The sequence below is a fragment of the Lemur catta genome, chromosome 3, assembly GCF_020740605.2.
Source record: "Lemur catta isolate mLemCat1 chromosome 3, mLemCat1.pri, whole genome shotgun sequence".
Classification (NCBI taxonomy): domain Eukaryota; kingdom Metazoa; phylum Chordata; class Mammalia; order Primates; family Lemuridae; genus Lemur; species Lemur catta.
The window spans coordinates 36,645,210-36,670,393 of NC_059130.1; the positions used below are offsets into that span (position 1 = coordinate 36,645,210).

The 25,184-nt window shown below is 37.1% G+C and overlaps 1 protein-coding gene across 4 annotated transcripts in view; it reads left to right on the top strand.

The window, feature by feature from the left end:
• The first annotated feature begins 3,820 nt into the window (after positions 1-3,820).
• The window catches only part of ABL2 (ABL proto-oncogene 2, non-receptor tyrosine kinase), a 111,044-nt gene continuing 89,680 nt past the window's right edge, over positions 3,821-25,184 (top strand). For all 4 annotated transcript variants that reach the window (XM_045547265.1, XM_045547268.1, XM_045547270.1 and 1 more), the window contains exon 1: positions 3,821-4,242. In XM_045547265.1, coding sequence (XP_045403221.1) covers positions 4,086-4,242 — 157 coding nt within the window. In that variant the 5' untranslated portion in view covers positions 3,821-4,085. The remainder of the gene's footprint in view (positions 4,243-25,184) is intronic.

Consider the following 25,184-nt stretch of genomic DNA (forward strand, 5'->3'; position numbering starts at 1 on the left):
CAGGTGGAAGTTTCAAGGGGATATGTTTCCATTTATCTTCAGGAAGAATTTTTTAATAATTAGAACCCTTCAAAATAGACTCCCTTAATAGAATACTGTAGAGGGGATTCCAGGAGATTAGCCTAGATGACCTCTCAGTTTCTTTCCAGTTTTATGACACTGAGTGAGTCATGTGTCAAAATTAAACATATTTGAGGGATGTAGAAGAAAGTAAATGAATTTTATAGGCGAAGAATTGCACCAGCTGTGTTTATTTTAGGAATATACGGAGTGGAGCCCAGGGAAACTGTTAGGTCTATATTGATAAATCTGTGATTATCTTATGAAGGAGGCAGGATCTGAGTAGAATTCTGAAGGGGACAGTAGAATACTATAAAGGAAGTTACTTGGGAGGTATATTGGGGAGAGTATGATTATTGCAAAAGTTATAGGTAAAAAGGAGACATCCCAGGAGTAGGCTAATTGGATAAACCATGTACGCCTGCCATAGGAAGGGCAGAGGTTGGAGGAATAGCAGATAAAGAACATTAGGCAATTATAATCCAGGGTATCCTGGAAAATAACTTGGAAACAGGTGAAAATTTTGGCCTTTGTACATAACGAAGGAGTAGGGGAGCATGGTCAAAGCAATGAGAGAAATAAATAGTTTCTATTTAGTGAGTTGCTAGGTGCTAAAGGTGAGGAATCTAGGAAGAAAAGGCTGGTAGCATGAGAATCCAGCAGAGAGATGACCTGAGCCTAAACTGTGTCCTATATCACACTGTTCTTACAGATGTAGAGAAGAGATAGATATTGGAGATACTGTAAAAACTGTAGAAAATATGGCAAGAGTCCAGAAATGCAGACTGGTAAAGGTGGAGATTAGTGAGGCATTGCTCCCAAACTTCTTGCTTCTGGAAAGAGTGGTATTTCTCCTTTTATAGGGATGATGAGTATCTGTGTCTTCAGCATGCGTTGGTATTGGTGCGATGTCTCATCTTTTATGCCAACCCCTTGCCATTACTCAGGTAAGGCTGTCCCAGTGCCACATGCACTGGCCCTGCTACTTTCTTTGCCTGGTTTCTGCCCCTGCCTAGAGCTCCCAGTCGCTCTCAATTCCATTTGAGATGGTACTACTTGGGATTGCTTTAAATGTTGAGCTGTGGCAGCAACCACTGCTTATAATAATGAACCTTAAGTAATTCTCAAGCAAATCACTTTGGCTTGGTTATACTGAGGTGAAATGGTTTTCCAAAGCTAATTAACTAGGTCTCTCTCTAATCTGTTTCCCCACCTCCATTTTGAAATTTCCCATTTATTTCACTTTGAAAACAGAAGAGTGGAAAATATTTATAAGATATCATGCATGTGCCCTAAGTTTCCACTTGGCTCTTAAGAATCAATGGTAGGGGAATATTCATATGTAAAACAAAGGTATTATGTAATAGTTCACATGCAGGTAGCCAGTGGATAACCACATGGGAATGACTAATAAAGTGATATATGATTCTACATATATTTTTGGTTTGTTGTTGTTTTTGGTTTTGGTTATATGCAGGGTGGTAGTGGAGTGGGCTCACCTGAATAAATACTGTAGAATTTGCCCCATGTATACTATTTGAAGAAGTTAGGCTTGTAAAAGTTGTTGGACTCTGAAAACATTATATTTTTTATACTAATAGCATATGCGTAAATGACACTTATTAAATGCCAAATACTGTTTTAAGTACTTTATATATACTAATTTCATTCTCACAATAGTCCTATACCACAGGTATAATACTATTTGTTATCATCATCACTTTACAGATGATGAACTGAGACACAGAAAGGTTAAGTACTTTGCCCAAGAACAAATAGCTAATAAGTAGCAGAGAAAAATCATGAACCTAAACAGTCTGCTTCAGAGTCCCTGCTCTTAATCACTGTTATACTATAGGCTGAGCATCCCTTATCTGAAATACTTAGGACCAGAAGTATTTCCGATTTGGAGATGTTTGGATGCACATAATAAGATATCTTTTAGAGATGGGACCCAAGTCTAAACCCAAAATTTGTTTGTTTCATATACACCTTATACACATAGCCTGAATATACCGTTACACAGTATTTTAAAAATTTTTTGCATGAAGCAAAGTTTATTATAACTACTTATGTGTGGAATTTTCCACTTCTGGCACTTTGCTGGTGCTCAGAAAGGTTTGCATTTTGGAGCATTTAGGATTTTGGATTTTCAGATTTGGGATGCTCAATCTGTATATTTATCTATTTTTATATACCATGCATGAATTAGCAGAGAAATCAAACTATTATCCACAAACTGAAATTCTCTCAGATAATAAAAATCAAACAATAAACCAAATTCTGGCTCTATGGTCATTTTTATCACTTGCAAATAAGTTTTTTTCAGTGGTTGAAAACACTTTGGGAAGTAAAAGAAAAAAAGTATTTTAAAAACAGGAAGACTTTAATGCAAATGGAAAATTCATATTCTATCCAGTGTTATAGTGTTTCTGTTCCTATGGGGGATAATTTCAGTTATTTCTGGCCACATCCTGGATGGCAATGGAATAATTTCATAATGCTGTTATAATAGTGAACATCTATGTCAGTGGTTGGTTCATCTAAGGTCAGTGTGGCTCATGAAAGACATGTAATGGAGAGCTACATCCACCTTTTCCTCCAACCCTATATTCCCAGTGGTTGTTTTGTTCCTTCTTTGCAACAATTCCCATCCTGTCTACTTTAATTTTAAGCAAAATTTCAGTGTGGTACCTCCAATAACTGATACTTTTTATAAAGCAAATAGAGAACCCAAAGGAATAGCAGGAGAATAATCAGGTTTTTTGAGAATTTAAAAAACTGGATCAATATTAAGATGCAAGAATGCACGGTGGGGGGAATGGTGAGTGAATTGTATATAGTATGGGAGTGTGTGTATGTGTATACAATGCTTCTCTTCCGCTTAATTCACCCTCTTTAGACAACATAAGCTAAAGATGAGTAAGTTCTGACTCAGAAACAGGGTCAAAGGTATATATTTTTTCTTCTTTGTCATCAAAAGAAGACTTGACCACGTGCACAGTATATAAAGCATGTCAGTGGGAAGAATAACTTTACTGTCAGGCATTGTAAAGGAAACAGAAACACATGTGGAATTCATGGTAATATATTACTAGGAATGGGGCTACAGTTCTTCGCCAACAAAATTATAGAGGACACACAAACCAGGTGAGTGCAATCTAACATCACAAAATAATTTCGAAAAATTAAAAGGAAATAATAATGTAGCCCTGGTTCTAGTTCTACCCGGCAGCTAATAATGTAGTAATAATTACTATCTTCATGTGAATTTTACACAATTTTAACTCTAGGTCTGCCGCAGACAAAGGCATTGTAGGGATCCTCAACTGGATGGCAAGGACCAAATGCCTTCTGCTTCTCTGCCCCAACTGTGCCTGCAACTGAGCTGCACACTTGGTGGCACTCGGTCCTCTACTGACTGATTTGACAGGTGGAGGTGGAACAGCGAAGGTTGGAGACCGACCAACCCCAAAAGGCGGTAGGCGTGTGGAGCGGAACATGGGAGGAGGTCGAATAAGGCGGACTCAGACGTGGGAGGCCGAGGTGCGGCGAAGGGACCAACAGAACGAAAGACCTGAAGCAGCAGTAGACCTCAAAAGAGGTGGGCACAGGGGTACCCATCCTGTGAGGAGGCGGGGGCGCGCAGCGGGGGCCCGGGGCCGGGGCGGGGCCGCCGGGAAGCCCTCCCTCGGAGTAGCGGAGGTGACTGGTGGGGCGGGGGGGTGGGAGACGCTCTGTCCCACGCTTTCCCAGTGCTCGGTGGTTTAAAGATGGCGGCAGCGGCGGCGGCGGCGTTGGGGGCGCGGAGTCGCGGGAGGAGGAGGGAAAAGGAGAATCTGTGAGTCGCCTAGAGGCAGCGAGGCGGCTGCTGTGAGGAGTCCGGGTGCGGAGCTGCCCGCAGGGCCGGGGCCCGGGCCTGTGCTGGGAAGGAGAGGCCGGAGCAGCGCCAGGAGTCCGAGGCCGGAGCCTGAGAGGAATGTGACCAGGGGTCGGCGGGGGCGCGGGAGTACGCGAGCACAGGGATGGGGCAGCAGGTGGGCCGCGTCGGGGAGGCTCCGGGGCTCCAGCAGCCTCAGCCCCGCGGGATCCGGGGCAGCAATGCAGCCAGGCCCTCCGGCCGCAGGCGGGACCTGGCGGGGCGCACCACAGAGACCGGCTTCAATATCTTCACCCAGCATGGTGAGTGTGTTCCGGAGCTGGCATGAGGGCGTAGGGGACGCCAGAGGTGGGGCTGGAGCGGGGTAGGAGGTGGACAGGAAGCCCTAGGGGGTCGAGGGGGTGGAGGGGTGCCTGAGAGTCGGGGCGTAATCTGCTGCCATCTGGGCCAGTCACGGGAGGCGAGTCACACCCCTCCCCCTCCTGTCTCCAGCCTGGCTGGCAGCTTTCGGGGGCGTAGAAGGAAAGAGAAGTGGTCTTAGGGACCGTGGATGACTATCCTCTACCCTGGGACAGGAGTGGGCGGCTGGAGGAGGACAGTGGATGTTATCCCCAGAGGAGGGAGGATGAAGGGAGGTGTCAGCTCGATCCGGGAGGTAGAAGTATAAACTGGTTGTTAGTGAAGGGAACATGAGTTGTACCCCAGGGGATTGGGAAATAAGAACTGAATCTCAGGAGGTGGTGGCGTATAAAGGTGTATGTATAAAGCAGGTGATGGGCAGTGTCAGGATAGTGAACTGTGAAGATACCCTTCTACAGGAAAGATAAGGATAGGATCTCATGACTTCTGGCATTTTTGTGTTCTTTTTTTTTTTTCAAACTAGAAATGAAGGGCTTTGTCAAAACCTCAGTAATGCGCTTTTGAGTAGGACACAATTCTGTGATGGCTAGCAGGGGCTAGAGGTTGGTACGCATGGTTATCTGGATATGAACAAGTTTTTCTTTGTACAGTGTGTATATGTGTTTGCATATATGTACTTACACGTATATATCCTCTATATGGTCTGGAATCTGTTACTTTGGTCTCATTATGTGTTTGTAGAATAGTTGTCTCCAAACTCTTACCATACATTCTTCTCACTAAAAATTGTGAGCGTGTATTTTAATAATTTATGTATCTTTATTAATTATATATATGTACTACTGCACTTATATGTTATGCAATTTATAGACATACACAGAAATGGAATTTAAGAAAGGATGAGGTGAAAATAATGTGTTATTAGCATTCTAATAGTGTTTTTCGTGCAGCCCAGTGGTTACTTTTGCACTTTCTCAGAGGTGTACTCACGGTACTTTTGGGACCACTTTTTTAGTGGAAGGAAGAGTAGAGAGGGGAAGAAACAAAATTGACCTTCATAGGATTGAGATACCCTAAGTCCAGCAAGGGAACGAAGATACAGATGTGAACTCAATAGAAAGGACTGGATAGTTGAAATGGGATGAGAGGTAGCAAGCTGGAGTTTCACTGATGATGCATATAGAAACTAAACAAGGATAAAAGAGAAAGGGTGTTTTATACTACACAATTTAGGGAAGGAAAGAAAAAAAAGAAATGTAAACTATTCATCAGAGGTGGAATTTTGAAGGAAGTAGTAATAGATGGTAGCATGCAAAGGAATAGATGAACCCACTGGGTGAGTTGTGTCAGAGAGTTCTGAGTTTGGACTTTATAAATAAGCTGAGTTGTTTCTTAATGGAGGACATACAGATGATTTGGGGCCATTCAGCTTTACATGTCTACTATTAAAGATGTGCTTGAGTGTCTCTTTAAGGGATATGAACATTTTATGAAGGTGCTATATGAGATAGTCTTTATTAGAATCACTTCCTAGAACATAGAAGAAAAGAATGGATTAATAGTTTTCAGGGAAGAAATCATCCAAGTAGCTTTGCTTTGTGGTGTTACTGTGCATTAAACTTGGACCTGTGGGCAACAGTTGATCCTCTTTCTCTAGTATCTGACTCTGGACATAAGATTTTCCGAGAATAAAGAAGTCATGTGGAATGAAATAGGAAGAGATATTAAAATGGATAAGATTTGGATCTATGGAGCAAGAAAAAGAGAGCAGGCTGGGCAGGAGAAACAACTTGACCAGGAACAATGGGAATGGCTATAATTTGTTGATGTGCTAGTGAGGAGACATCTTTCAGGAGTGAAATAGCATGATGAATTGGAAAAAAAAAATCCTAGAGCAAAAATTGGAAGAGTCAAATTCTGGTCCTGGCTCCACCTGGCTGGGTGATTTAGTCACCATCTTTGGGTTTCTTTATTTGTAAAATGAGGTTAGGCTGGATGATTTCTAAGATACCTTCTTGCTTTAAGGTTTTATGATTCTAATTGAGAAGCAGTGGGAAGAAAACTTTGAATCTGGCAGAGAAGTTTATATCAGTTTACCTGATTGTCTATTTTATAGGCTATATCAATAAATCCAAGCATGACATGCTGAAAGACTTGCCTTGAATGGAGGCAGCGGAAATAGGGATAAGTTCAGGGGACATTTCATTCATTCAACACACAGAAGTTTTTTTGAGAACCTATTGTGTTCCTGGCTTTGAGAATGTTGCTATGACCATAACAGGAGTCCCTGCCCTTGTGGAACTTAAAGGACTTCATAATTTGATAAAGAAGATGAAAGAAGAGACATCACTTTGGACTATTTGTTAAGGACTTATGTGCTGGAGCCATTCTGTCTGAATTTGAAATCTAGCTTGGCTACTTAGGAACTATGTGACCTTGGGCAAGTTATTTAACCTTTTTGTGCCTGGATTCTCCATTCATAAATTGGGGATAATAAAAGTACTTAGTATTAAATGAGTTAATCCATGTAAAACACTTAGAATAGTGCCTGGCACATAGTATGAGTTAAATGTGTATTAGCTGCTGCCATTACTACTATTACCATTATTATTAAAAATAAGGTTAAGTCAAAAATTACACCAGGATTTTGAACTTGGCTAAAAGGGATGATGATGATTCTATTGACAAGTTTGGAAGTTAAAAGCTGATTGAAAGGATGGGAATAGGGCAAGTTTGTTGCCAAAGACAAGCATGAAAATAATACAATTAGCAAGTATAGGAAACAAAGGTGAATTGAGTAATGATTTTTAGACGTATGAGTGTTTAAAGACTTTTCTGTAGATCAGAGTTTCTCAGCCTTGGCAGTATTGACAATTTTTTGTTGTGGGGGGCTGTCCTGTGCCTTGTAGGATGTTTAGCCGCATTGCTGGCCTTTACCCACTACATGCCGGTAGCACCCTCTTTTCTGCCCCTTAGTTACTACAATCAAAAATGTCTCTAGACATTGCTAGGTCCCCTAGGGGGCAAAATTGCGCCAAGTTGAGAACTACTGCTTAGAAGCAAGTGGTATTTTCGGAATTCAGTGAATAAATGAATTAGATTCAAAAACTCCTCAATGGATAATATCATTTGACATCTACATGAAAAATCTAGATCCTGGAACTAGTGCACAAATCACTGTCTTGGTGATATTAAGGTATTAGCACATAATTTCATATATGAAAGTTAGGTCTGTTAGGCTCTTGAGTTTACATATGGGTTTTAATGTAAGTTAAATATCATATTTAATCAGTCAAAATGTACAGATGTTACAGAAATGGTTTATCAGAATCCATTTTTCTCTCTTTAGCCAAAAATTGTAATTTTTTACTTACTTAACAAATTGACTGCCACACTAGAAAAAAAATTTTTTTCCCTGGAGCCACGGTGTTTTATTAAAACAAAACAATCCTTTCAAATTTATTATTTTTTATTGTTTTCTGTGCATGAGTTCTATGCAACTCAATCTACGTTTTTAGAATTAACTTGTCAATATTAATTGTAACAATAAGAACATCAACAAGTAAGATTTTCAGGAACCAACTGCAGAGTTTTGCTTCATGAGGCCCCAAGCTCAAAACTAGCCTGAGTTAAATACAACTCATATGGCAGTCAATGTATTAATAATATACGTAAGCTGTTATAATAAGTTGCCTTGCCAAAGGTGATTTTTGTGAATGTAGTTTAGAAGGAATACAAATAATGGGCCATTTCGGGTATGAAAGAAGTGAGTGCTGTGTGACTTTTCTGAACTCTGCTATTAAACCTTTCTGGTAAGCTGATGTTTTGTGACTAGTCATCTAGTGTTGAATACTTACTTGTCTTTAAATATCAGACATACGTTTCAACAACTGAATGATTTCACTTCAGCTTTACTTCCTTCTCTCACTTATTTTCTGAAAATTCTATTAAAAATTAACCTTAAATTATGAAGTTTTGAATAATGAAAAATTTCCCTTAAACTCATTATTTTAAGTGAGCTGATTTATTATTTTTTCTTTTAGATTTATAGTTCGAGTTTTAATCTTTGCAGAAAAAGGATATAAGCACCCCAGGTTGAAGATGATATTATAGAAAGAACAGAAAGGCTGTTGATGATAATTTTAGTTATGGTGACCTAGTATAGTGGTCACTGATTCTTTTTTTTTTTTTTTTGAGACAGAGTCTTGCTCTGTTGCCTGAGCTAGAGTGCCGTGGTGTTAGCCTAGCTCAGCAACTTCAAGCTCCTGGGCTCAAGCAATCGTCCTGCCTCAGCCTCCTGAGTAGCTGGGACTACCGGCATGCGCCACCATGCCTGGCTAATTTTTTCTGTATATTTTTAGTTGTCCAGATAATTTCTTTCTATTTTTTAGTAGAGACGGGGTCTCGCTCTTGCTCAGGCTGGTTTTGAACTCCTGACCTCAAGCGATCCTCCCACCTCGGCCTCCCAGAGGGCTAGGATTACAGGCGTGAGCCACCGTGCCCAGGACATCACTGATTCTAATGAGAACTAAACTTTTTAAAAAAGAAATCAACTGTTAGATTTTTATTAACCTCCAAATCTGTAAGTTAACACATATGGTGGTGTCCATATTTTTAGCAAAGTGACAAAATAAGTTGTGGTACAGATCGGAATCTGTTATTCATCTCAACTGACAGTAGGATCCCAGGTATAATTATGAAACCTGAAGTTTTTCTGTAAGTGTCTTCAGCCTGCTTTAAAAAGAAAATGAAAACCAAACAAAAGAAATCTCCTCACCCCCCCAATTGTATGTTGTTTTTTTCTCTTTATCAAAATAGGGAATGATAATAATAATATTTGTGTAGTTTTTTAAAAGTTTGTGAAGACCTTTTATGTCTTTCATCTCGTTTGACCTTTACAGCTGCTCTGAAATAGATGAAGCAGGTATTAATTTTCCCATTATACAGACGAAGAAGAGTTTAGAGAATTAAGTTACTTTCCAAGGTCACATAGCTGTTAAGTGATAGAGCTGAGACTGAAACCCAAGTTTTTGTCTGAGTCTTGCCATAGTGTAGATAATATAGGTTTCAGAATCAGAATTGGATTCAAATCTTGCCTTGTGTGTCTGAATTGGTACATGATTTACCACTCACAACAGATTGTTGAAAGAATTAAATAATAAATTTATGTAAGGCTCTTAAGGAAGTGCTAGGCACTAAGTGCTCAATAAATAGCAGTTTTATTGTCATTATTTACTTCAAGGTGATTGTGAAGATTGTATGAGTTATATGTGAAAATGTTTTATAAACTAAAGCACTGCTATTGTTACTGTGATGGCATGCTGAAGTGTAGAATTCCTTAGCATTTTTATTTTATTTATTTTCTCTTGATTATTGGAGGATTTTCAGAAAGCAAAGAGGGGAATTTTGGGATCTGAATCTGAAATCATTTTAGGTGTACCTTCCTCTGAAGGTAAAAATGATATCCTCTCTGGATGATTTGTCTTAGGAACTAGGCGTCAGAGGGTACATAGTGCATGATTCCTGAAGACATTCTTCTTCCTTCAAAGAAATTGAACCGGAAACACTGGCCAATGCTTATGTAAAGTTGATAGACACCTCATTCTAAGCATGCCCATTTGTTTGCTAGTTAATGTTTAATAGCTGTTTTTTGCAGACAATTTATTGTAACCTTCTTCATCTAACATCCTTTAAGACCTTTTTTTTGCCTTCCTGTATTATTTTTATCTCTGGTTGTAAAGCTTTTCCTTAATAGCTTGTTTTAGTAGGATTTTTATATTCTTTTTTTTTTTTTTTTTTTTTTTTTTTGAGACAGAGTCTCACTTTGTTGCCCGGGCTAGAGTGAGTGCCGTGGCGTCAGCCTAGCTCACAGCAACCTCAAACTCCTGGGCTTAAGCGATCCTACTGTCTCAGTTTCCCGAGTAGCTGGGACTACAGGCATGTGCCACCATGCTCAGCTAATTTTTTCTATATATATTTTTAGTTGTCCAGATAATTTTTATTTCTATTTTTAGTAGAGATGGGGGTCTCGCTCAGGCTGGTCTCAAACTCCTGACCTCGAGCGATCCACCCGCCTCGGCCTCCCAGAGGGCTAGGATTACAGGCGTGAGCCACCGTGCCCGGCCGGATTTTTATATTCTTGAAGTTGTGACTCAAATTGGACTTTTTCTCAATATGATACTTCTCATAAAGAGATTTAGGAATACTTGAGAACCTCATCAGTCTTAACAGGTGTCCTTTGGAATTGGTAAATTTGGAGTCTCACCATAGATACTTCAAATCATATGGAACAGTTCTGAAACTTCAGTGGAAGAGCTTGTTAAAACACAGATTGCTGGGTCTTCCCTCCAGAGTTGCTGATTAGGTCTGACAAGGGGTGTGAGAATTTGCATTTTTGACAAATTTTTAGATGTTGCTGGTGCAGCTGGTTGGGGGCCATTCTCTGAGAACCCCTGGTCATGTGAGATTAAGAAAAGTAATGGATCAAAGGTGATTTCAGGATTGTCAGAAAACATAGTGACTCTTCTTAAAACTAGTTCAAAATCCCATTTGTTCCCAGTCTAGTAGTGTCCGCATGTAAGTGACCACCGTCTTATACTGTTTTTTTGGTATTTTATCTCTGTAAGTTAATATGTTGGAGGTCTCTTGAGAGATACAGTTCTGAAAAAATCTGGAGTAATCAGGGAAAAGGGAGGCCTGGAACATATAAGGAAGGATTCTGCTGACAGACTTGTGCTAAAGTAGCTTGGGCTTCAGTTCCTGGAAGAATTGGATGATGAAATAATTGCCATTTATTGAGTGTTGTGTGCCAGACATGTTCTAAGTACTTAATATCTATTTTGTTTTGTTTTTTTTAAACCTCATAAACCTTACTTGCCCAAATTGGAAAAGGTTAGAGACCAAAGAAATTTGAATATCTATGATGGTGCCTAGTTACCTTTTGGGGTATGTGTGTATATACTTACGTATATGTGTATATATAAGGATTTTTAGGCTGTTTTACCCCATCTTTCTTGGGACCAGTGATGAAGTTTTTAGAATGGTATGCCAGGGTCAGATTTATATGGTCTGTTATGGATTGAGACTTAGATATATATGATGGTCTAGTGAAGGGAGCAGTAGGCACTCATTATGCCACTTGGAATCTCATGGTAATGTTTACTGTCTTGATCTCTAGGCTTAGTGTTAGTAATATTTCTTATTAAAGACTTTTATATTCCCCCCTCCCTCTGTTGATAGGCTACTATAACTCTTTTTCTCCTCTTGGCTTTTTAGAAAATTATCAAGAATATTGACAGATATCAGTGATAATATTATTGGACTACTGTTAGAGGATGAATGTACCAAGCCATATTTCTTTATGAGTGTGGAAAAGAGTATAAAATATTAGCTACATATATACCCTGTAATATTAGTAGTTGACCATACTGGTACAAAGTCTTTAGAGAACTCCTGACTGATAGTATCGTGTATGTATAAGCAGTGAGGTACAGATTGCGTAAATATTTGTGTAAATGACTCGTGGATTCTAAGATATTAGGTTGCAAGAATTGATTTCTTTATCTTATATCTTCTACACAGTAGGTAAAATACATGCCACATAGTAGGTATTCTTAAGTAATTGAACAATTTTTTCCTTATTTATTTTATATGTATAATTCCTTTTATATATTTCTATAATAGTCAATGTCAATTAAAAGCATTTTAAATGACAGTATGTCTGATTAGTAACAGTTTTGCTTGATAAAACTTTGTAGATAGGTATTTTTGTTTTAGAATATCTAGATGTATGATGTTATCTACTAGAGTGTTTTGAGGTTAAACATAAATAATTTTGGAGCACATCATCTTACAGACTGTTAGTTTTAAAAATGAAGTACTCCAGTGATCTTGTATTAAATCTATGTAGCAACTTAAAGTGATATATTTAGTTTATTAGTGCAATATGTGACTTATAAAGACCTTTTTTCCCCAGGTAATATGGAAGGAGAATTAAAAAAAATTTTTTTTAGCTTAACACTCCAAAGCATTTTCTGTATTTCTTTATTTAGTCTACATTAGTTGCCAATATTAATGGCTCTGAGAGAATTTTTAGGTATAATTTAGATAACTGCTGTCTAAAAGAATGTTGCTGCTCAAATAGAGGTTGATGAATATCCTTATGAAACAACTAAAAAGATAGTTTTATGTGTCCATGTGTGTGAAAGTGTAATATTTTATACAATCACTCTTGGTTACTAATCACTGCCTTTTTGGAGTGGGTGTATAATTTTAGTATGTAAATTTGTTGTCATTAGACTAATTATTAATAGAAAATTTTCTCAGTCTTTTTTCAGTTGAAATTTCACTCAAATAAATGCATGGATAAATACGCATTAAATAGAATACTATACAAAATTGAGTCTTGGTTGCTTAAAAAAATAAGAATGACATTGGGCTTTCCTCCCCACTTTGCTTCATGATTTAAATATGCTGAGTCTGCAGGGGTGGTACTGCCAGATCTTCCATAGTGAACTCTGCCAGTATTGGCGTATGATCAGCAGAAAACAAAGCTCAGCAAGCCCAGACCATTTGTATTCCCTGGTTTACTTTCCAGGGAGAGGAAGGATTTAGAAACCTTTCACTTGATGTGGTCAAGATCAAAGAAATGTTTTGGAGCTTGTCATGATAAACAATATGTACACACACAACTTTGTTAACATGTTCCTTTCTCTATGCTAATTCCAGCAAATTAAAATAACAATACTGAGTAGGATTAAAGATTGCCACTTAGCATTTTGTGTTTCCAGGTAATTGCTAAGAAAATATTTTCTTAAAACTGACAATACTAACAAGCAAAATTTGTATAACTCATTTGTTCCTTATAGGAAAAAAAGGTTGATACATGAAGGTTTTTGTGTAGCTTTCTTTTATTAAATTTTAAATTTGCGTTTTTCAAATGCATAAAAGTGTATGAAAGTATCTTAATGTTAAAAAAAAAAAACCTAAGCAATATGGAAGTATATAGACTAGACATGAAAGTCCCCTTTGTCATCCTTGCTCCTAATATATACTCTCCTATTAGAGGAAACCACTGTTCATGGTTGGATGCGTGTTTTACCAGAACTTTCTATATATTTACATATTATACAAGTATACATATTAATAATTCTTGCCATTTCATAAATGGCATTATACTATATGAATTTTCCTCCCAAATTTGTTTTTTGTATTTAATATGTCTGCAAGACCTTTCCAAGCCAGTATGTGTGGATTACTCATCCTTTTAGACAGCATTGTAGTGTTCCGTATTCTAGCTATATATTTAACCTCTTCCTTATTGATTAATATTTGTTTAAAAGATTGCTTTTTTAAAAACTCCTCTTTTTCCTTCTGGTATTTTTTTCCCTTATATTTCCAATTTGAATCTATCTGAAATTTATATATGTTTGAGGTTGGAACTAACTTAATGTTTTTCCATTGCACTAATTAGTGGATAGTCTATCAATTCCCAATGATTTCAAGAGCTGTATTTATCATTTTTTTTTTTTTTTTTTGAGACAGAGTCTCGCTTTATTGCCCGGGCTAGAGTGAGTGCCGTGGCATCCGCCTAGCTCACAGCAACTTCAAACTCCTGGGCTTAAGCAATCCTCCTGCCTTAGCCTCCCGAGTAGCTGGGACTACGGGCATGCGCCACCATGCCCGGCTAATTTTTTCTATATATATTTTTAGTTGTCCAGATAATTTCTTTCTATTTTTAGTAGAGACGGGGTCTCGCTCAGGCTGGTCTCGAACTCCTGAGCTCGAGCAATCCACCCGTCTCGGCCTCCCAGAGTGCTAAGATTATAGGCGTGAGCCACCGCGCCCAGCCAATCATATGTTAAATTCTCATATATACATAGGTCTTTTTAAAATTCTGTCATTCCATTGATCTTTGTCGTCTTCTGCACATTGTTAACTTGCTGTTTTAATTATTGTTATAAATTTATGTAGTGTGTATGTGTATTGGCTAGCTCCCCCAATCATTATATCCTTTTCAAAATTTATTTGGATGTTGTTACATTGTTGATATGGTTTGGATGTTTGGCCCCTCCAAACCTCATGTTGAAATTTGATCCCATTGTTGGAGGTGGGCTTGTCAGAGGTGTTTGGGTCATGGGGGCAGATCCCTCATGAAAGTGTTGGTGCCTTCCCGTCTTTATTTGTTCACGGGAGAGCTGATTGTTTAAAGGAGCCCGGTACACCTCCTCCCTCTTTTGCTTCTTCTTTCACCATGTGACCTGGCTGCTCTCCTTTCACCTTCTGCTTTGATTGGAAACTCCTTGAAGCCTTCACGAGAAGCAGATGCCAGTGCCACGCTTCTTGAACAGTCTGCAGAACCATGAGCGAAATGAACCTCTTTTTTAAATAAATCACCCAGCCTCAGGTATTTGCTTTATAGCAACGCAAATGGACTAATACAATCGTATATCTTCCAAAGATCGTTAGGATTATGTTGTTAAAACATAGAAATCGTGATGGGATATTGATAGTGATTATATTGAATTATAGGTTAATTTGGAGGTTGCATTATTGTTGCATTATTGTGTTCTTATGTCCAAGAGCATGGCATACTTTTGCCATCCAAGCAAATCTTTTTTGACCCTTAGTAAAAGATTTTTCATTTTCTTCATATTGTGTTTAGACATTTCTTGTTAGGCTTATTAGTGGACAGTTTATAATTTTCGTTGTTGTAAGTGCAATCTTTTTGCATTACATTTCCTAATTTCTTATTGCTAGTACATAGGAAGACTAGTGAGTTTTGTATGTCAGTCTTGGGTCTGGTTGCCTTACAGTACTTGTATTACATCTAATAAATTTTCATTTAATTATCTTTCTAGGTAGGCAGTCATTATTGTCTGCAGTGGTAACTTTGTAGCAACATTTTTATTTTCTTAAAACTGACATTTCTAGAGAGCTTTTTTAATTTTAAGAATTATTCTGAGGGAGTGTTTGAGCTATTATTACTATCCATTCTGATCATACTTTATGGATACATAATACATTATAAAACACTTGGTTGAGAGGAAGCATGGCAGAGGGAGGGGTGGGTTGCAGGGAAAGAGATCATTTATCCTTGTTATTTAATGAATTCTGGTTATTATCAGTAGAAACAACACATGTTTTGTCCGTTTACTTTCTGTAAAATAAAGTATATATAGTCCATATATCTAAAATCTATATATATAACAGATGTACATATATATAAAAACATATATGCACAGGTTGAGTATCCCTAATCCAAAAATCTGAAATCCAAAATGCTCCAAAATCTGAAACTTTTTTGAGCACCAACGTAACACTCAAAGGAAATGCTTACAGGAGCATTTTAGGTTTTGGATTTCCAGATTAGGGATGCTCAACCGGTAAGTAAATATAATGCAAATATTGTAAAATCTTGACAAAATCCAAAATCTGAAACACTTCTGGTACTGAGCATTTTGGGTAAGAGATCTTTATTCATCCTGTGTGTTTGTGTAAAACAAATGTATCTTCAGAGAAACTCACTAAAATATTTCAGTAGGGCTAGAGGAATTATGGTTATTTCTCCACATTTTGCATAAAGAAATGTCATTACTGGTGGTTATCATCTAGGATAAAACATACAATTACCAATTAATTTGTGTTTTCGAACTGGGGGGAATGTTGAGTTTGATAAATACATTTCTAATGTTGATGAGCTTGGTGACAATTCATAGACCATTTGGTTAGAACTCTGAGCATGGGTTTGCAAACATATGGAAAATGTATGTTCTGTGGATACTGTGGAGGAATTCCAGATTCTCTCCAGATTGGACTTATATTTAGCTTTTGAATCCATATGTTTTTATAACTCTGCTGATAGCCCATTAACTAACTCTAAAGACCAGATTCAGTGTGGAATGATTAGTGCTGTGAAACTGATATTTAACTTTAAGGAGGTCTCAAGGAATAATATTTTATAAAAATGTTTAGTTATCAGAAATTAACTTTCTAAAACCAGTAAACTCTAAAGTCTATCCTTAATGTGTGAAGAAAGTGTATTTCTAAAAGAAAATGTTTCAAACATACAGAAAAGTGCAGCATGTAACATAAAAGAATGTCCAGATACCCATCATTAGATTTAATAAATGTTAATGTTTTGTCCCTTTTTAAAAAAGAAATAAAGCATTATGGAAACAGTTGAATAGCCTTCACAAACCATTTTTCTCCCTTCTTATCCTGAGGTTAGCATTACCCAGATGTTAGTATTTATCCTTCCCCTCTCTGTAGTAACATGTTATGCTGTATGTACTGTATGTAATTATCTGTAATATATGTGTGTCCTAGTATGTAACTTTCTGTGTTTGAAAAATTTACATAAATTCTATACCATCTATATCATCTTGCAACTTTCTTTGCTGTTTTTAAATTGAGACGGGGTCTTGCTATATTGCTCAGGCTGGTCTTGAACTCCTGGGCTCAAACAGTTCTCCTGCCTCAAGCCTCCTGAGTAGCTGGGATTGAGGTGCGTGCCACTGCACCTGGCCACCTTGCAACTTTCTTTTTTTATTATACTGTGTGTTTATGAGATGTAGCTGTGTTGAAATGTATGTATTTCTAGTATTACATTGTTAAACTATACCATGGTTTATTCAGAATTTTTCATATTGATGATATGGTTTCTAGTTTTGCAAAAAATTGATACTTGGAGTTTCTATTTGCTATGACTAGAAAACTTTGGTTATTTTTATTAGAGTAAATACATGCAGACAATTTAAAAAGTCAAAGAATATGAGACAGTTTAAAATAAAAAAACTCCACCAAACCAGCAGCACCTGTGTTTCTTCCCTAAATTTGCACTGTCCAGTATGGCAACTACTAGCCACTGTGGCTATTGAGAACTTGAAATGTCCCTGTTGTAACTGAGAAGTACTGTAATAAAATACACATTGTATTTTAAAAACTTAGTATGAAAAAAGGAATGTAAAATATTGCATTAATGTATTATATATTGATTGCATGTTGAGATGATGTTTTAGCTATATCAGATTCAATAAAATATATTATTAAAATTTTATGAATTAAAATTTTAGTGTAGTTACTGGAAAATATAAAATGGCATTGTGGCTCACATTAGATTTCTGTTGGGCAGTACTGCTTTAGATGGTAAGCTCTGTGAGAGCAGGAACTTGGTTTTATTCACCACTGTGGTGCTGTACCTTTAACAGTGCCAGGCATTCATTCATTCATTCATTCATTCATTCATTTATTTATTTATTTATTTATTTATTTATTTATTTATTTATTTATTTATTTATTTATTTATTTATTTATTTTTGCATTCTCCTTCCTAATTGTATTTCGAGTCTTTTCAAAACAAAGCCCTGGGAATACCCAGGTTCAAGTATGCCCCTGGGCTTGGTCCACTGTTGCAGGAGTCTTAGGGATCCTCATACACATGCTTGAGTCATTCATTCACCAACATTTAACCGCAGGATAGAAGATCTGACAAAGCAGGACTCCTCTCTCCATGGCATGTGATTTCAGAGGTAGCAGCAGCCAAAATGGAAAACACTGGAATTTTTCCTTGGAACTGGACTGTGATGAGAGATTCCTGCCATGAGCATAACCGACTGTCTTTTCCCTGACGCTTCCCTTCATTTTTGAAGATAGAGCAGAAAATAATCTTCTCTAAAGATACTTAAATCCCCAGGTCACATAAGGTTCCACCATACGCAGCAATTTTAGGCTCTGCGGGGTGACTCTAACAAAGACGCCACTGAAAATTTTCTTTAGGCAAAGTCTTGCGATGGTCTTTTGCACCAGTGAACTCACCCCATTAATTCTTTGGATGTGTACAACAAAGGCCAAGGAATGTTTATCTGGCAATTCCAAGGCATGAGGTTTCACTTCTAGTCGCCTGAGACGCACCCTGTTGCGTTGCTGCCGCCAGGAATCATGTAGAAATGATTCCAGTTGCTTAAACCTGGGTCCTTTTCCTTTCCTCTGCTCTTTCTTTGCCAAAAGTGCTTGCTTTGCCTGGGTGGCTTTGAGGGCTTGGTAAGCCTTTCTCTTTTTCAGGAGATTTTCTGGAACCAAAGGGATTTTTTTCCTTTCCTCTTGCTCCGCCATCTTTCTAGTCTCAAATATTTAAATGAATTGATACATTCAGCAAGTAAGGGAGAGAGTATTTTCTTTATTGTACACTCAGGAGTATTATACTTGGCATGTTAATGATGCAGATTTTATTCCATGTAAGTGCTTTGAACTAATCTCAGTTTTCTTTGTAGTTATTGATTGGTAAGCAGTTATTTTAAATTTGGCTTTATTCTCCAGTATGTGTTTTTCCTTTGATTTCCCTGTTTTTATCTAAATTGAACTTTTAATTTTTAGAAGGAAAACCTTATGAAATCCTATCTTTATCACTATATGTTTCATTTTCTATTTTATTTTGTTCTGTCGTTAATCTTGCTGTTTGGAAAAATTCGAACTCTCTTATAAATTCTTTGTTCTAATGTTTTAAGTCTTCTGTTTCCTGAAATTATTAACCGTCTTCAAAGAGAAAAGTTATCTTGGTGATGCGCTGTGGTTGTCAAGATGGCTTCAGCTCTGAGCAAATATTTCACTAAGCTGTTCTTTCTCAAGTCTGAGGTCATACTTACCCTTTTATATTTAAGTATTTCTTCTTGGCAATGTATGAAATCCTTTTATTTTTATGCTTTAAAATTCTTCCTTTTAAAGCTTAAGAGCTTGATAGTTTGAGAAGTCTGTCTTAAAGGATTATTTCTGAATCTTTGCACCTATATCTTTGGGTTTTTGTTCTTTCTAGGAAGTTTAGAAAATTTTGATTCATGTGTCACCATGCCTGGCTAATACTTTCCTGGTTTCCATACAATTTGTCTTTTCTCTTTCCTCTAATGTCCTTATATTTATAGGTTAATTCTCATTGATCTCTTTGCTAGACCTCACAATTGGTTTTTCATTATTATCAAATTTCATCAAATTTATTTCTGATTTGCTTGTGTTGAGCTATTACATACTCTGTAGTGGTTGATTCTTCTACCTTAGCAGTTTTCTGTGGGTAACAGTTGTTGGTAGAACTCTTGGTTGTAAGTAGTAGAGACCAACTTCAGCTTAAATAACACTATACATAGAAAACTTACATGGAGATAGTGGGAACTCAAGGACAGGAATGCAGCTAGGCTGGCCCAGAAGCAGGAAGTGGAAAGCTGATAGAAATTCAGGCAGTATTTATTTTCTGTCACTTGTTTTGGCTTCTGTTTGCTCATTTTATTCTGTTCTCTCAGACATTCACTTTATATCATACTCCTCTCCCCTTGTTTTTACTCTCTGCTGTCATCAAGAGGATAGTCTATAACACATGTTAATTTCTTAGTCTCAGTTTCAGATTTCCAGAAGTGTCATGGTGATTGGTGGTCTCATCACCTATTACAGGATTTTTCAACCTCTGTAATATTGACATTGGGGCTGATTGATTCTTTGTTGTGGAACTGTCCTGTGTATTGTAGGGTGTTTAATAGCATCCCTGGCCTCTATCAACTAAATGCCAGTAGCACTCCTTTTCCAGTTGTGACAATCAGAAATGTCTCCAGATGTTGCCTGTGGGGATAATATCACCCTTGGTGGAGAACCAGTAACCTGGAATGTATTCAGCTGCTGTGGGCCTACGACTGTGTGAGAAGGACATTTCAGGAGAATCACTGTGAGCCTGGCAGACTATAAATGTAACACTTTTTCATAATTGTTGGTTGTTCTTTGTAAAATCATTTTTTTTTCTTCTTTAAAATATGTGCTATTAACATGTTTCTTATTACTTAAAATCTTCGACTGGAGTTGTAGAGCTTGCCAATTTCTCTGAATCTCTGAATCTCTTGTTGGTTTGGTTTCCTTTTCTTTTCCCTGAGGGTGAGTGTGTGCATATGTGTGAGGGTACTGGTTTTATTTAAGGTAAAATTTTTGATTTTGGGAGCTGCCAAACATAAGTGTAAAGTTTAGGACAGGAAGAGACGTTAGAAATCATGTATTTATTTACAAATGGGTAAATTGATAAGTTGGGGGATTTGAAACAAGTTTTGGACACATAGCTTAGCAGTACATGTAGGGGAGAAAAAGTAATATCTTTTCCTCACCATTGCTAGGTTCATGGCTGAGACCACTATGGCAAAAGATAGATTAACAAGAGAAAAGCATACAAATTTGTTTGTTTTATGTGACATGAGAGCCTTCAGAAATGAAGACCCAAAGAGAGAGGGAGACCTTATATTGATATGCTTATGTTTGATGAAGAGTGGACAGCTGTGGAGAAATGATTAGACAAAGGGATCTAATGGTAATAAACTGGGGGAACTTTGCAAGTCCTGTTTGTTCAGATTCTTCTCAGTGTCCCTGTGTCTTCAAAGATAAGGACATTCTTTTCCTCCAGGTGTAGGGAGGGCATCTCTGGAACCAGGGTCTTATGACCTACTTCAGAGAGGAAGGTCAGAGAATTCTTTTATGGTTTGCTTTAGAGTAGAAGCGTAGGAGGTCAGAGAGACCTTTCTTGTGCTGTTTTCTCAAATGCCAGGGTGCTGGATTTTGAAGTAGTGTGACTTGGACCTAGTCATAGAGCACAGAAAGATTAGAATTGAATCTATTTTTCTCAGTTTAGTTTCTTGTTATCTTTCATTGGTGTGTATTTTTTATTTATTTATTTTAAAGAGGCAGGTTCTTGCTTGGTCACCCAGGCTGGAGTGCAATGGCAGGATCATAGCTCACTGCAGCCTCTAACTCCTGGACTCAAGTAATTCTCCTGCCTCTGCTTCCCAAGTAGCTAGGATTACAGGCATGTGCCACGATACCTGGCTAATTTAAAAAAAATGTTTTTTGTAGAGACAAAGTCTTGTTGTTTTATAAATTATTTTGTCTTTAGTGTTCTGCATTTTCAGTACAAAGTAACTAGGTATAGATTTCTTATTATTTATCATGCTAGCAATTCTTTGTGTTTCCTGGAACTACAGCAGTTTTGGAAAAGTCTCAGCAATTATATCTTCAAATATTGCTTTTCTTATTTTTCTGTTCTTTCCTTCTTGAATGTTATTTAGACATATGTATGTTGGATATTCTGTTCTGTTCTCATGTCACAGAACCTCTATTCCATATTTTCAGTGTTCGTATCACTTTGCTACATTTTGTTTATCTCTTCAGAGTGCTCTTCAATTGGTCTAATCTACTTCATCCATCCATTGATCTAATTTCAATTATTGTATTTTTTATTTCTGCAGGTTCTGTTTGAATCGTTTTAAAATCTATCTGGTCTTTTTCAAAATTGTAAAATACACATAAAATTTACCATTTTAACCATTTAAAAATGTATAGTTCAGTGGCATTAAGTATTTTCATTTTGTTATGCAACCATCACCGCCATCCATCTCCAGAAGGCTTTTCATCTTCCCAAACTGAAACTCTGTGCCCATTAAACAATAACTCCCCACTCCCCCTTTCCCCCGGCCCCTGGCAACCCACTGTTTTACTTTCTGTCTCTACGAATTTGAATACTGTAGGTGTCTCATATAAGTGGAATTATGCAATATTTGTCCTCTTGTGACTTGGTCATTTCATTTAATGTAATAGCCTCAAGGTTCATCAATGTAGCATGTGTCAGAATTTCTTTTAAGGCTGAATGATATTTCATTGTATATATCTACCACATTTTCTTTATCCATTCATCTGTCCATGGACTACTTTGGGTTGCTTCCACCTTTTGAATATTATGAATAATGCTGCTATGAACATGGGTGTACAAACATCTCTTTGAGTCCTTGCTTTCAATGCTTTTGGGTATACAGTATATCTAGAAATGGAATTGTTGGATCATATGGCAATTCAGTGGTTAATTTCTGAGGAACTGTCTAACTGTCTTCTATAGTGGCTGTACCATTTTACATTTCCACCAACAGTGCACAAGGGTTCCAGTTTCTCCACATCCTCCCTAACATTTCAACATTTGTTATTTTCTGTTTTTTTTTTTTTAAATAGTAACCATTCTGATGGCTGTGAGGTGATATTTCATTGTCATTTCGATGTGCATTTCCCTAATGATTAGTGATGTTGGGCATCTTTTAATGTGCTAATTAGTCATTTGTATATCTTTTTTGGAAAAATTTTCAATTTCATTTTTGAATTGAGTTGTTTGCTTTTTTATTGTTGAGTTGGTCTTTTTTTAATAGTGTCTTTTGTTTTCTTCATTTACTATCATTACCCTTTTTCCTTTAAGCATATTAAACACAATATATTAGTTATATTTGTTGCTGAGTAACCAATTACCCTCAACTTTTAGCAGCTTAAAACAACCAACATTTATTTATTATATCTCACGTGATTTCTGAGTGTCAGAAATCTGAGAGCAGCTTAGGTGTGGGTGATTCTCGCTCAGTCAGGGTCTCTTATATGGTTCTAGTCAAGCTGCTGGCTGGAGCTGCAGTCATCTGAAGGCTTGTCTGCTGCTAGAGGATCTGTTCATTCCAAGAGGGCTCACTCACATGCCTGCCAGTGGGAGACCTCAGTTCTTTGTTACAACAGCCTCTCTGCGGGGGTGCCTGAGTGTCCTCACAACATGGTAGCTAGCTTCCCCTAGAGTAAGTGATCTCACGGAGACAGAATCGAATGCCTTAGAGAATGTCTTTTATGACCTAGTGTCCAAGTCACACAACTTTACTTTCATCTTATTCTATTTGTTAGTAGTGAATTCCTAATTCTATTTAAAGAGCAGGGAATTGAGTTCTACCTCTTGAAGGGAGGAGTGTCAAAGAATTTGACAAGAAATACCTTAGAATAACTCTAGTACTGTGTTAATGCTGATAATAAAGTGCTTGATAATAAGGTTTTTTTTAAAAACAAGATAAAATCCTAATCTAAGGAATAATCTTAGGTGACAAAAACACATGTTTTCATCTGACAGGTTTTGATGAGGTCAATTCTAGTAGTATTTACATGGTGACTGGCATTGTGGTTTATACATTTATCATGTAATCTTCATAACAACCCTGTAAGATAATGGAATCCTCTAAGTAGCCCTCTAATAAAATTAGCAGCCATTGGTTAAATGAATGAAGAATAAGTGGGATACATAGTGCCATGAGAGGCAATGATAGTGAAATTTTACTTAGGGAGGTTTATTGGTTTAGTTGAGATTTGAAGGAAGGATTAAATAGTATCAGTGAATAGGAATGGAAAGGGTGTTTCAGATGGGTAGAACAGAGCATGTAAAGACTGGATAGAGGGAGTATGGGAGTATTTTCAGTGTGTTAAGTATGATTAAAAGGCCTTTTTACCCTTTGTATTCTTCAGTAGATTTTAATTATTTGCAGAAATATGAAGAGTTATTTTATTTTTATGTATAGGGTGTTGCTGCCTTAAAAATTGTTTTTTAGTTATTCTGCATCTTAGCAGAAATTATATGATATGTAAAAAAATCATTTCCAAGCCTCTATCATTAGTTTCTCAAATTCATTTTTGATACTGGCTCTTTAGAAAGCACTCTGCTTAATATTCATGATTTGATTGTTGACATTTAGATTAGTGAGGTAGTTTAATTTCCATAATAACTTCCTTTGCTTTAAATTATATTATTAGGAACTATTAAAGAAGATTTCCAATTTCTAAATTCATGCCCATTGCATGTAACAAAATTCAAGTAACAGATGCATTTCTATCTTACAGGGCCCCCATTGAATTCAAAATTATGAAATTTATGAAAACCAAGGCTAACTTTGCTTTGACTATGGGAAAAAAGGTACTTATTAGGTGAGACTGTAAAGAGATTTGTTAGGTGAATTTATTATGATCAAAGACTTACAAGTTTGATTCAGTAAGCCATAAAACTGTTCCTTACCAGTCCACTAGGGGATACTCCAGTACTTACGAAGAAAATCCGGTTGCCACTATAGCTTAAAAATTATCTCCCACTAAGTAAAATCACTGCTTTCCTATTTGCTTATATGAAAAAAAGTAGACTTTTAGGGCTGGTTTGGGCCAGTTACTCTTCTGCTTTTATACTTCTTTTGTTTGCAAGAAAATGTATTTTTCTTAAAGGGAATATAAAAACAAAAGAAAGACCATTTATAGTGCTTTTGTTGAGGTCCAAACTGTTGATTTTTATATGACAGTTTCCAACTGATTGTCACATTTTCTCTCTAATTTCAGTTGAGGGAGTAATTGTTCTGTCCTCTTTGTGATTTTTATTTTTATTTTTTTTGAGATATTCTCGCTCTGTCACCTGGGCTAGAGTGCTGGGGTGTCAGCCAAGCTCACAGCAACCTCAAACTCCTGGGCTCAGGTGATCCTCCTGCCTCAGCCTCCCTAGTAGCTGGGACTATAGGTGTGGACCACCACCCCTGGCTAATTTTTTCTATTTTTAGTAGAAAAAGCCTGTTCAGGCTGGTCTCGAACTCCTGAGCTCAAGCAATCCCCCCACTTTGGCCTCCCAGAGAGCTGAGATTACAGGTGTGAGCCACTGTGCCTGACCTATGTTCTGTCTTTGATTTAACAGGACACAGACTTTCTTAGTAATTCTTTTGCAAAACTTGTTAATGATTTTTAAAAATCTTAACAGAGAGTACCTTATTTAAGTGATGAGAGAATATGTGTATGTAAAGTAATTTCATTCAGAAAGATTAAAGTTGTCATCATCATATAGCATCTAATAATTTAATATAGAAGAGCTGGAAAATATACAGCATTATCTGAATTTGAAAGTTAAGTACAATAGTCTATTACCTTTTATAGCTTATAGTCAGTGCTTATTCTTTCTAATTATGGTTTTATAATTCTCATCCTTGTGATGTAGTAAGAGTATAAAGTACTGGGAAGGCCATTAGGTCTGGTGTGGTTCCATAAAGGATGTCAT